This window comes from Schistocerca nitens, chromosome 3 (assembly GCF_023898315.1).
Source record: "Schistocerca nitens isolate TAMUIC-IGC-003100 chromosome 3, iqSchNite1.1, whole genome shotgun sequence".
Taxonomy (NCBI): Eukaryota; Metazoa; Arthropoda; class Insecta; order Orthoptera; family Acrididae; genus Schistocerca; species Schistocerca nitens.
The window spans coordinates 694934145-694948487 of record NC_064616.1 but is presented as its reverse complement, the minus strand read 5'-3'; the positions used below and the strand labels follow the sequence as shown (position 1 = coordinate 694948487).

General features: G+C 38.8%; 1 protein-coding gene across 3 annotated transcripts in view; it reads left to right on the top strand.

Moving 5' to 3' along the window:
- The window catches only part of LOC126248665 (oxysterol-binding protein-related protein 11-like), a 222608-nt gene that overhangs the window by 163784 nt on the left and 44481 nt on the right, over nt 1-14343 (top strand). For all 3 annotated transcript variants that reach the window (XM_049949883.1, XM_049949881.1, XM_049949882.1), the window contains one exon: nt 4587-4855. In XM_049949883.1, coding sequence (XP_049805840.1) covers nt 4587-4855 — 269 coding nt within the window. The remainder of the gene's footprint in view (nt 1-4586; nt 4856-14343) is intronic.

The following is a 14343-nucleotide window of genomic DNA, read 5'->3' as shown; positions in this document are numbered from 1 at the left end:
AAGTCGGGTGTTGTTGAGGGAATTAGATTAGGAAATGAGACACTTAAAGTAGTAAAGGAGTTTTGCTATTTGGGGAGCAAAATAACTGATGGTGGTCGAAGTAGAGAGGATATAAAATGTAGACTGGCAATGGCAAGGAAAGCGTTTCTGAAGAAGAGAAATTTGTTAACATCGAGTATAGATTTAAGTGTCAGGAAGTCATTTCTGAAAGTATTTGTATGGAGTGTAGCCATGTATGGAAGTGAAACATGGATGATAAATAGTTTGGACAAGGAGAGAATAGAAGCTTTCGAAATGTGGTGCTACAGAAGAATGCTGAAGATTAGATGGGTAGATCACATAACTAATGAGGAAGTATTGAATAGGATTGGGGAGAAGAGAAGTTTGTGGCACAACGTGACCAGAAGAAGAGGGATCGGTTGGTAGGACATGTTCTGAGGCATCAAGGGATCACCAATTTAGTATTGCAGGGCAGCGTGGAGGGTAAAAGTCGTAGAGGGAGACCAAGAGATGAATACACTAAGCAGATTCAGAAGGATGTAGGTTGCAGTAGGTACTGGGAGATGAAGAAGCTTGCACAGGGTAGAGTAGCATGGAGAGCTGCATCAAACCAGTCTCAGGACTGAAGGCCACAACAACAACAACAACAACAACAACAACAACAACAACATCTCCGACTTCAGAGCATTTCTGCTCAAGCTAGAGTGGGTTCTTAATTCACTTTGTAGGAAGTACCAGAAATTAGTTATATGTAGTGACTTCAATTTAAATTTTATATATGATAGTGCAAGAAAAAGGATGTTGGTGGATCTAAATTCATATGATCAGATGCAGACTGTATGTTTTCCAACTAGTGTGCAGGGGAACAGTAGCACAGCCACAGACAATATTTATATTAATTCGTCATTACTAGATGGGCATTCTGTTAGTTAGGGTGAATGGTGTTTCAGACCATGATGCACAAATTTTAACACTAAAACACTTTTGTACTCAGTCAAATGTCACATATAATTACAAGCTATGTAGGAAAGTTAATCCAGCAGCAATGGAGAGTTCTTTAAATCTCATCAAGGAACAAGAGTGGCAAGATGTTTATAGTGCCCATAACATAGATGACAAATATAATGCTTTCCTTAACACATTTCTCATGCTCTTTGAGAGTTGCTTTCCATTAGAACATTCTAAATGGGGTACTAGCAGTACAAGGCAGTCCAGGTGGCTGACAAGTGGGATAAGGATATCATGTAGAACAAAGCAGGAATTATATCTACATCTAGAGCTACATGGTTACTCTGCAATTCACACATAAGTGCCTGCCAGAGGGTTCATCAAACAGTTTTCATACTACTTCTCAACCATTCCAATCTTGAATGGTGTGTGGGAAAAAGGAACACCTAAATCTTTCCATTCTCTTATTTTATTATGATGATCATTTCTCCCTACATAGGTGGGTGTCAACAAAATATTTTCGCATTCAAAAGAGGAAGTTAGTTGGTGATAGAAATTTTGTAAATAGATCTCGCCGCAAAGAAAACTACGTTTGTTTCAGTGACTGCCACCCCAACTCGTGTATCATATCAGTGACACTCTCACCCCTATTGTGCGATAACATGAAACGAGCTGCCCTTCTTTGCACTTTTTCGATGTCCTCCGTCAATCCTAACTGATAAGGATCCCATACTGCATACTGCGCCGCAGTATTCCAGCAGAGGATGGACAGGTGTAATGTAGGCTGTCTCTTTAGTGGGTTTGTCACATCTTCTAAGTGTTCTGACAACAAAGCGCAGTCTTTGTTTCGCCTTCCCCACAGTGTTATCTATGTGGTCTTTCCAATTTAAGTTGCTCGTAATTGTAATTCCTAGGAATTTAGTCGAATTGACAGTCCTTAGATTTGTGCGATTTATCATATACGCAAAATTTATCAGATTTCTTTTAGTACCCATGTGGATGACCTCAAACTTTTCTTTGTTTAGTGCCAATTGCCACTTTTCACACCATACAGAAATTCTCTCTAGATCATTTTGTAATTGGAATTGATCATCTGATTATTTTACTAGATGCTAAATTACAGCGTCATCTGCAAACAGTCTAAGGGGGCTGCTCAGATTATCACCTAGATCATTTATGTAAATCAGGAACAGCTGAAGGCCTGTTACACTACCTTGAGGAATGCCAGACATCACTTCTGTTCTACTCAACGATTTACTGTCTATCCTCTCTGAGAGGAAACCACGAATCCAGTCTCACAACTGAGACGATACTCCATATCCACACAATTTGATTAATAGTCGCTTGTGAGGAGTGGTATCAAAAGCCTTCTGGACATCTAGGAATATGGAATCGATTTGAGATTCCTTGTTGACAGCACTCATTACTTCATGGGAGTAAAGAGCTAGCTGTGTTATACAAGAACAATATTTTCAGAATCCGTGTTGGTTATGTATCAATAAGTCATTTTCTTCAGGGTGATTCGTAATGTTCAAGTACAGTAGATGCTCCAAAATCCTACTGCAAATTGAGGTCAGTGATATGGGTCTGTAATTCAATGGGATACTCCTATTTCCTTTCTTGAGTATTGGTGTGACCTGTGCTACTTTCCAGTTTTTAGGAACAGACTTTTCGTCAAGTTAGTGGTTGTATATGATAGCTAAGAAAGGCGCTATTGTGTCTGCATACTCTGAAGGGAACCTGATTGGTATACCATCTGGACTGGAAGACTTGCCTTTCTTAAGGTATTTGAGTTGTTTCATAACACCTAAGATACCTACTTTAATGTCACTCATGCTAACGGCTGTTCTGGTTTTGAATTCTGGAACATTTACTTCATCTTCTTTCGTGAAGGAATTATGGGAAACTGTATTTAGTAACTCTGCTTTAGTGACTCCATCATCCGTAACATTTCCATCGCTATCGCTCAGTAATGGTATAAACTGTTTTTTGCCACTGGTGTACTTTACATATGACCAGAATCTCTTTGATTTTTCTACCATATTTTGAGACAATGTTTCATTGGGGGAAACTATTAAAAGCATCTCGCATAGACATCCGCACTAAATTTTGAGCTTCCGTGAAACTTACGTTAGGAGTAGTCACAGTCAGGCTACAGTAGCCCATTACAAACACTACTGTAGGGTGCTTAAAATGTACTTCTATGATGATAAGTTGAAGAGAAGTAACTTACAGCATCTTTGAGTGAAGGCTTATGAGGAGTGAGATAATGCACATCTACATCTACATTTATACTCCACAAGCCACCCAACGGAGTGTGGCGGAGGGCACTTTACATGCCACTGTCATTACCTCCCTGTCCCGTTCCAGTCGCGTACGGTTCACGGGAAGAACGACTGCCAGAAAACTTCCGTGAGCGCTCAAATCTCTCTGATTTTACATTCGTGATCTCCTCGGGAGGTATAAGTAGGGGGAAGCAATATATTCGATACCTGTAATATATTCGCTGAAATTTTCTAATGCTGCAACTTCTCTGTATACCACAGCATCATTTGCGAAAATCCGCATGGAACTTCCAACACTATCAACAAGGTCATTTATATATATTGTGAAAAGCAATTGTCCCATAACACTCCCCTGTGGCACACCAGAGGTTACTTTGTCGCACCTCACTTTCAGGAGGAGTTCCCATAGAGCGAGTTGAGCCTAATGCTTTAGAGCCACAGCATGTCGCACCTCGCAATCTTCATTGGATCTTGAGACTGCATAATCCTCAGTCTTTTATCTATTCTGGTGTATTCAGAAAGACTTGACTGTTTTCTAGATAGTTTTATTCATAAACAAAAAAATCAAAATTTAACAAGCAGGCACCCAAATCACAGAGCAAACTAAATAAATTCATTTTTCCTAGCCATGAAGTCAAATATAAATAAAACATATTGAAAGAAGCAAAGCAAATTTGTGAAATTTTTAGTGCACAAAGCAAAATCAGTATATCTGTGTACCCTAGCTTTGCAGACACCTATATACAAAATTTTAAATTAAAATATCTTTTTTTTTGTGTGTTTTGATTTTGATGAAATAAAGTCCATATGTTGCCCCAAGCTATGCTCAAGTTACCTATGAAAACTCCATGAAAATTCCTATAGTAGTTTTGGAGGTTAGCGTGTTCAGTCAGAGACAGACACAACAGTCTTGCAATTTTATTATTAGTAGAGATTATTTGTCAAAATTATTCTTACTTTACTCTTAATGATTTTCTGTTTTTCTACACATTCTATGTTCTTTCCTCCCTTTGATATTAAATAATTCCCTGATCTTCAGTGAATGAGCATTATTTTTCTTTTTTGTTAGAAATTTAATATTATTTTAGAGAACAACAAAAGAAATTCGCAACTCTAAAAGCTGTGCAGAGTTGGTGTAGGTTGTCTGAAGTATTTTATATGAACAATTAATTTCTATCGTAGATTAAGTATTTTGAATGCCAGTTTCATATATGTCACCTAGGTAAATGCAAGAATGTTTCAGAATCATTGTAGTTTGCTGATGCAAAGAAGGGACATACTTTTAATTTTGTTGTTTTGAATGAATAATCTCTATTAATTCCTGTACTATATAATTTTCATTCTTTTTTTCAGTCACTGCATTCTATGTTGAATGCCCATCTAAAAACATATGCCTAAATGCATCTATATGGACCAAATCCAACTTCTCAGGCATGTCAATAGGAGCAAATATGATTGGAGAGATAAATCTTTACCTAGGCGTGCATAAAGAAAAATATACATTTTCACTGCCAGCTGTATATGCACGGTCTATACTCTCTGTACCTTGGGTTGAACTGGGTGGCAAAGTAACTCTAACTTCCAGCTCTGGCTTCTCAGCCAACATCATTTTCCATACAAAGGTAAGTGGTAAATGATATTTGAGATATTTTTCACCCTTGTACTAAACACCTGAGCAGCATAACATACTGTTTGCTGTACCCTTTACTACTTCAAATGAATACAGTCATTGGGCACAACAGTTTCCCTGTGGAATCAGCCATTGTAATTCAGTTAGAGACAGCAAAGGATTTGAAAATGAACAGGATGGACGCTGTCGTGAAAGTAAGATATAAGATGGACATTAACAAAAGCAAAACAAGGGTAATGGAATATTGTCAAATTAAATCAGGCAGTGCTGAGGGAAGTAGATTAGGAAATGAGACACTAAAATAGATGATGACTTTTGTAATCTGGGTGATAAAATAATGATGACGACGGAAGTAAAGAGGAAACAAAATGTAGACTGACAGTCACAAGAACACAGTTTCTTAAGAAGAGGAATTTGTTAACATCGAATATAGAGTCAAGTGTTTGGAAGTCTTTTTCTGAAGGCATTTGTCTGAAGGGTAACCTTGTATCTAACAGTAAAGATTAATATATTCAATAAAAAATGAGGTTGTAACTGCCATATGCTTCACATCTCCTGTGCAGCAAGCTACATAAATTTAAGTATTAACTGTGTTTTCCTTACTTGTTACTTCTTTTTCCATGTGTTTTTGCTTTTAGGAAGCTTTAATTTTCGATTACTAGTAATAGTGTTCCATAGATTTAGAGTTTGTTTTGAATACGGTACAGTGACAGTTAGTTCTTATTTTCATTGTTTCCGGCAAGAAGTGTCTGGTAACCACAGTTTAGTCAGCTATCAGCCACCTTTAGTGAATTAGCAGTCTAGTTAAAAGTTGATTACTTAACTCTCTACAGTAAATTGTTGATTTTTTAGGATGGATAGGATGTGTGACTGCTGTGTACGGACATAGGAGGAGCTGGCCACTGTTCACGAACAGCTGAATGTGCTGATGGCCACGGTCAGCCGTCTTCAGGCTGCTACCTCTGAGTGTAGCGGCAGTGGGGAGTCACATGGTACACCCCAGGTGTTACATGCTTCACCCACGGTCCCTGCTGTCGAGACATCTTTGCGGGTACTGGGCGATGCTGGACCACCCTCTCCCCAAGGGGAGTGGTGGGTTCAAAGGCATTCACATCCCAAAAGGCGGAGGGTCAATGTGGAGGCTGGTCATGTGGCATCGCCCGCTCTGCCTGTGAGTGGACATGTGGCCGCTCCTTCAGCAAGGTCCGAGCAGGCACACGAGGGGAGGGGTTTATTAGTGATTGGTAGCTCCAATGTTAGGCGGGTGATGGAGCCCCTTAGGAAAATAGTGGAAAGGTCGGGGAAGAAGGCCAGTGTTCTCTGTCTGCTTGCTGGGGGTCTCATCCGTGATGTGGAGGAAGCCCTGGTGGTGGCGATAGAGAGCACTGGTGTACCCGACTGCAAATTGTTGCTCATGTCGGCACCAATGACTCCTGCCGTCTGGGTTCAGAAGCCATCCTCAGTTCAGACAGGCGGTTGGCGAAGTTGGTGAAGGTGGAAAGCCTTGCTCAAAGCCTTGCTCATGGGGTGGAATCTGAGCTAACTATTTGTAGTGTCATTACCAGAACTGATCGTGATCCTCTGTTTTGGAGCCGAGTGGAATGCTTAAACCAGAGGCTCAGACAATATCGAGTGGAAGGCTTAAACCAGAAGCTCAGAAGATTCTGTGGAGATCTGGGGTGCAAATTTCTTGACCTCCGCTATCAGGTGGAGAAATGTAGGATCCCCCTGAATAGGTCATGCGTGCACTACATGCAGGAAGTGGCTACAAGGGTAGCAGAGTACGTGTGGAGTGCACATGTGGGTTTTTCAGGTTAGAGAATTCCCTCCCTAGGCCCGACAAGACACCACCTGAGATGCGACAAGGTAGCAGTAGGCAAAGCACAACAGGGAATGACAATATTAATGTGGTAATAGTAAACTGCAGGAGCATCTATAGAAATATCCCAGAACTGCTCTCATTAATAAATGGTCACAATACCCACATAGTACTAGGGACGGAACGTTGGCTGAAATCAGACGTATACCGAAGAGACAGGCAGGACAGTGAAGGGGGAGTCGTGTTTATAGCTATAAAAAGTGCAATAGTATCAAAGGAAATTGATGGAGATCCGAAATGTGAAATAATTTGGGTGAAGGCCATGATTAAAGCAGACTCAAACGTGGTAACTGGAGTCTCTATAGGCCCCCTGGCTCAGCAGCTGTTGTGGCAGAACACCTGAAGGAAAATTTGGAAAATATTTCAAGTAGATTTCCCGACCATGTTATAGTTTTGGGTGGAGATTTTAATTTACCAGATATAGACTGGGAGACTAAACATTTATAACGGGTGGCAGGGACAAAGAATCCGGTGATTTTTAAGTGCATTATCTGAAAACTACCTTGAGCAGTTAAACAGAGAACCGACTCATGGCGATAACATATTAGACCTTCTGGTGACAAACAGACCCGAACTATTTGAAACAGTTAACAGTAGGAAGATTTTTCTGTTTTTCACAAGTGACAAAAAGCAGATTTCAGAGTACTTGACGGCTCAACACAAAAGGTTTATCTCGAGTATAAATAGTGTCGAGGATCAGTGGACAAAGTTAAGAACCATCGTACAATATGCATTAGATGAGTATAGCAATCATAAGAGATGGAAAAGAGCCACCATGGTACAACAACCGAGTTAGAAAACCGCTGCAGAAGCAAAGGGAACTTCACAGCAAATATAAACATAGCCAAAGCCTTACAGACAAACAAAAATTACACGAAGTGAAATGTAGTGTGAGGAGTGCTATGCAAGAGGTGTTCAACAAATTCGAAAGTAAAGTTCTATGTACTGACTTGGCAGAAAATCCTAAGAAATTTTGGTCTTATGTCAAAGTGGTAGGTGGATCAAAAGAAAAGGTCCAGACACACTGTGACCAAAATGGTACTGAAACAGAGGATGACAGACCAAAGGCCAAAATACTAAATGTCTTTTTCCAAAGCTGTTTCACAGAGGAAGATTGCACTGTAGTTGCTTCTCTAGATTGTCGCACAAATGACAAAATGGTAGCTATCGAAATAGATGACAGAGGGATAGAAAAACAATTAAAATTGCTCAAAAGAGGAAAGGCCTCTGGACCTGATGGGATACCAATTCGATTTTACACAGAGTACGTGAAAGAACTTGCTCCCCTTCTTGCAGCGGTGTACCATAGGTCTCTAGAAGAGCGTAGCATTCCAAAAGATTGGAAAAGGACACAGGTCATCTCCATTTTCAAGAAAGAACGTCGAACAGATGTGCAGAACTATAGACCTATATCTCTAACATAAATCAGTTGTAGAATTTTGGAACACGTATTATGTTCGAGTATAATGACTTTTCTGGAGACTAGAAATCTACTCTGTAGGATTCAGCATGGGTTTCGAAAAAGATGATCATGTGAAACCCAGCTCATGCTATTCATCCACGAGACTCAGAGGGCCATAGACACGGGTTCCCAGGTAGATGCCATGTTTCTTGACTTCCACAAGGTGTTTGATACAATTCCCCACAGTCATTTAATGAACAAAGTAAGAGCATATGGACTATCAGACCAATTGTGTGATTGGATTGAAGCGTTCCTAGATAACAGAACGCAGCATGTCATTCCCAATGGGGAGAAGTCTTCCGAAGTAAGAGTGATTTGAGGTGTGCCGCAGGGGAGTGTCATAGGACCATTGCCAGCATATCTTTAGCATGCATACCTGAATTATCTATTCAGTTAATGCTAACATAATTTCTCTCATATGCCTTTCAGTAATGTGCACGACTGCATTATTGATAGTAATTTGCCTCAATTTTTGGGCTATAAGCATAACAATTGATTGCAGTAGACAGTCATTGCTACTGTCGGGTAGCATAGGCCAGCTGTCATATTGTGGCTGTACAATAGGTAATTCAGGTAAATGCAATAGAAAAGTCTATGTGCTTGTATTTTTTATTTGTGTCAAGTGGGCGGATAATCTAACAAAGGGTACAATTACATTACAGCTCAAACTGTTATATGGAAGTCCACTGCCAGTTGAAGTGACCGTTACAGTGTACCATTAGCTTTTACCAGCGGATGTGAACAGCAGACCATGCACCGCTGTGACCATATAAGACAAGGGGCTGTCTTTATTTCTGTTAGGAAAAGAGCAATTTTGCAATTGCTGATACCAGCATGTATTTTTAAAGTGGAGCACTTGTAATAATTTATGTGAATGCGAGACTGAAGGTCACACTGTGCCCCATAACAGAATGGGTTTGGCACTTCTTTTTCCTTTGTAACAATCAAGATTTCTTTTGTCTTCCAAACAATGTGCTTCTGTGCAAATGTCCAGGCTACTGGAAAAGTGTGGAGATAGTAACACTCACCCCTGGTGAGTGATATACAGTAGATTGTCCAGCCGTTCAAACATTATATCAGAACTTGAAGGAGGGTTTTGGAATGGCAGACTGCCAACAATATTGATAAAGTAAACAGAATATAGCATCTCATTTCAATTGATTGGCAACAATGTGCAAAGATACAGCAGCTCAAGTAGTTGAATGCACCAGTGAGGCTGTCACCAGTTTGGGGCATGTCAGTAGAGTCACTACCACAAAACAATAACATAAAAATGCACAAACACAAAGTGCTAAAACATAAAAAAGGATTCCTGTGACTGAGTTGGATTTAAAATGGAATAATGGTATGTCCCATGAAAGACATTTGGCAGCAACTAAGGATGTTGGTGGTTACCTGTAGTAGGTAAAGGCAAATGGGTATCGTGGTTCAGTGATCGTAAACATGTGTGACCTCACACTCAAACACTCCACTGAACGATCACAGATTGGACACCATCCGTAATATAATGAAAGGAAACAGGTCAACATCAGGGTACGCCCATTGTTGTACGGAATATGCTTAAAATTCTGTTATAGTCGGCACTCGAGAGAAATGGCAGTTGTAACAGGATTCGCAGGATCTGATCACTTCTTGGCTCTAACAATGAATCAGCAGAATTTGTGATATAACAGAGAAATGTAGAAATTCTCCCTTAAGCAAACAGTTCACATAGGCTTACAGAGCTTGTATTGAACTAGAGCTCACTAAGTTTATACATAATACATTGATTAATCCCTCAAACTTGTCGCTGCCTTCCACCTGACAGCACCTGCAGTGTGACATCTATTGTGCATGTCTGTGAGTGCTATATCCCTCCTATAATGCAAATGCTATATCTAATAAATTACTGGAAATAACATTCTGAAAAAATTGGGTAAACACTTGAAACCAAAAGGATTTAGCAGAGTATATCACTTTAAGCACAAATAGTTTTAATTGTGTTATAAAAATTAATTGTTTACAAGATATTTTGAGTGTGATAACACTCGAAGCATGGCACAATACGCAGTGCTGCGTTTACAGGACGAGTGTTGCGTCTGTATGATGTCTCTCTTCTTTTCTGTTTTGTTGCACACAGCACATATTTCCTAAGGCCTACTCTCCTGTTGCTGGATTTTCTTCTGGGAAGTGTATACCAGACAATCGGTGATGGCTGGTGACAATGTCAGAGGGCCTTCTTTGCTTCTGGTTGATGGCTCTGTGGTGATAATTAGTTATGAGCTCATTTGTCAGCTTCATCTAACTACATCTAACAAATTTTCACACAAATTTAACATCACCTTTGTTGACAGAAGATCATCATCTTTTGTTATTTGGCAGTTAAGACCAGTATCTCTTCCAGTGTACAAAATAAAGTTCCATGATACCAATTCTTGTCGTACAGCTCGAAAAATGTCATCCCAAAGTGTGCTGCTTTCAAAGGTATATACTGCTTCCACTAGAGTCTCCCTTTCCAAAGTAACAATGATTTAACACTTATATTATTTCCTGGCTCATAAACTGTCTGAAATCTTGATTTCAAGTGCTTTATCAGGGGCATAATTTTATAAATGTTTTGACTGCCATGTACGTGTTTGCAGCAAAATGTAGGACTCTTGGCAGGAGATTAAATCTTTCTTCACTCATAACATTGGGAAAGAAGAGCATTTCTAGCTTGTTATTTCTGCTGAAATGCATGTTAGCCAATCTTTTAGACACTATCTCCCTCAGTAAAACTAGAAATAGAGCTAAGAGAACTCTGACTCCATAAACATCAGTTGGAAACCACTTTGCAAATAACCATTTTTTCAGAGAAAATATTTTTTCGCTTTCCTTGTGTAAGAAAACTTTCCACATATTTGTTTCTGTGACAATCATTGCTTTTATTTCACTGTCAACAAACAGTTCAAAGTAAGCTAATGGCCCTGAATTACCAGGAATTTGGAGTTTCAGCCTACCATCAACAGTGCTTGATGTAAATGGACTTGGTGCAGAAATTCTGTCACATTCCTTCCAGTCAGGTGAGGCTGTACCCCATTAAAAGTCACAGAATTTTATCTTTAGTCAGCCAAACCATTGTACACAACCTGCGAAAAATTCTCACGTGCTCAAAGACAAAAACGTCCGCAATCCATGCAAATAACAAATGCAATCTCCATCAACATGAAGCCAAGGAATGTATAACATTGCCATCTATTGGCTGTCTTTCAAACTGCATTAGCAGAGAGGAAAAATGTATTCAAAAAGTTCAGACAGCAAATGACGTCGCGCACACTGAGCGAGTGGTTGGCTGTGGACGACATATGTCGTCACACACACTTGAGGGGTTAAATTGTTCTTCAAAAAACATGGGATTTTAGATAAATTAACGTATGTGCAAGTAAGCATAAAGTACAAAATTGAAAATTTTCATGAAAGCAGGAAAATTAGGATAATGTCATTCAGAGTTGTACTGAGGTAACAGTCGTGATCAGCTATCCAGGCTCTTAGCACCCTTGGCAGTCTGGCGCATTGTGCACCATGCGATGTTGCTCACTATGTGACAAACCAGGAACGTGTGTCTACAAAAGAGAAATAATGTGTATGGTAATTGAGGTCACTGTTCCTTCCAAGAAGGACTCTGGATCTAATTAATCCATTTGGGCACTGACTAAGTAAGATAAAAACATTTTCTTGCAGTTCATAGTAACATTAACCCCAAAAAAGAAAAGAAATAAAGAGTAGATAAAATAACATGTGCTAGAATTACTGAGAGAATCTTTGGTAGTTAAGGGATGTATCTAGTTGCAGGGTCCAGACGTCCTGGAACAGCAGTATGGGTTGGTGCTATATCCACAACACTAGATTAACTCAAATAGACTGTTTGTCATTGCTCAAAAAGGGGAAACATTTTTGATAGTGCGTTCAATAACTAAAATTGACTTTCTTAAGTACCTCAGTAGTTCTGGGAATTGTCCAGTAATACTGCAAATAAAACATATGAAAGAAATGTTTCACATTTACCTATATATCATGCAAGTTATATAACGTAACTGCAACTAACTTCATGGGTAGGACTGTCATGACCTTACCCACTAGTACATGTGTGAAACATAATTAGCAAAATATCAGAAAATAGTAAATTGAAAGCTTGGGAATTGCAGCACAAAATAACATGAAAACAATGAGATAAATGCAACATAGGCACAACATAAGCTTGACTGCAAAGTGGCTTGAGCAGTGAACTCTCCAGTTCATGATCATAGTAACCATTTCATTTAATCCTTCATATAATTTGACCTTAATCTAACACAATTGTTCTTTATTCCTTCTTTAAACTGAGTGAGTTACTGAAACCTCTCTGGTATATCGAGTGTTGACTTGATGCAAGGTTCCTGCAGATGGGTTACTTTTCTGTTTACAGTACGTCATTTACTCACTGTGTGAAAATGCGAGTGAAACGATATTGCAATATAACCCAGTAACGTGCTCATCAGGATTGTTCCCGTTGACTTACCTGCAGTGAAATACTGTCTCTTGTGGAGTTGGTTTGACAATATCATCATGCAGCGGTGGTCACTGATGATTGACTTATCTGCATTGACAATATTTGCTATGTAATACCTGCTTATCAGTGGGTACAGTAATAAAACTATGTAAATTCTGTTACTTGTACTACCTCTGTATCATCTGTTATTCACTCGTAATATTTGTGATATGCTTGAGTAGTGATTACCATGTTCAAAAGGTGGCTAAGCCTAGGTGGTCTTGGAGTAGTTAATATGTTTCTGCAACAGTATGAAGGTGATCAGCAAGGTGGCAAATGTGCAAGGAGTGGAGTCACAACTTATTTTGTACCCAGGCATACACATCGTAGATGCATAATTGGACTGTATTTGGTCAGGACAATGGGGCACTTAAGTTAAATAAGGGACATACCATAAAATATGGCACATCTGATCACCCCCAATTACTTCCCAATAAGATAACTGGTAGCTTAAATTGTTGCTTCTTGTTGCAGTGGAGATGCAACAAAATATTGCCTAAAACATTTTTGAATGGAGCATTTCCCTCAAGAATGCTGTATCAAAATATTTTTTTTTTTATATTCATCCAGAAGACACAGGTAAAATTGATTTTTATCATGGTGCCATTGTGGATGCTTCTAGAGCCCGATTCTAGTAATAGATGATCATTTTGATATAGCATATATTATTAAATGTGAGCTCAAAAAATTGATAGAGATGTTAATATTTTTATAAATGAAAGCTGGATCCTGTGAAGATGGTTAGTTAAAGAGCCAATGGTGTACTCTCTTTGTGTCCATTCCAGGAGCTGCAAACAGACTGACTTCATGAAATTCTCTGAATTTTTGTTGTTTGTGATAACCATCTCTGAAGACCTTGTAGTTGCTTAATTTCTGAATCATTTCACAAATTCTGATGGTATATTTGAACTTCTCTTGCCTTATCTTTTTACACAGATCATATTGTAACCAACTTCATTTCTTTCTAACCATGTGTCCACTTACTAAATCTAGTTATTATTTGTGTCAGGAATGTATTTGTCACTCAACAGACTGTGATGTGAGACTTCTTACTTGAGTTGAATGAACAGACTCTGCTTAAATACTATACATGGTACGTGTGTATTGTAACTCAAGTTAAATATTAGTGTCAATGACTGATGGAGTATGACTAGGATTTTTGGGACCTAAAAATCACGATAATATGCACAAAAAATAAGATATGACCAAAAATTTACAAAAATATGCACAGTAATATAAAAAGTATGACCTGACTATTAAAATGAGATCAAATTTCTGTTGCAAAATAAATTAGTAAGTCAGTTTATGATAATGAACTATTTATTTAAGAATAAACTGCAGATGAGAAGCAAGCTAAACTACGGAATTTGACATTGTTGTATGCTTTTTATTAACATTTTCAGAACATAGTTAACTTATGTTAATAAAAAGCATACTACATCAAATTCCATCATTCAGTGTGCTTCTCATCTCTGTGACATATGTTTTGTACATCCTCATTTTCACTTCAGTTTATGAACTCTCAGTTGCAATATACAGTGAACACCTTGGGTGAATTTCCAAATAAAAAAGATTTCCTATTGTCAGTAAACA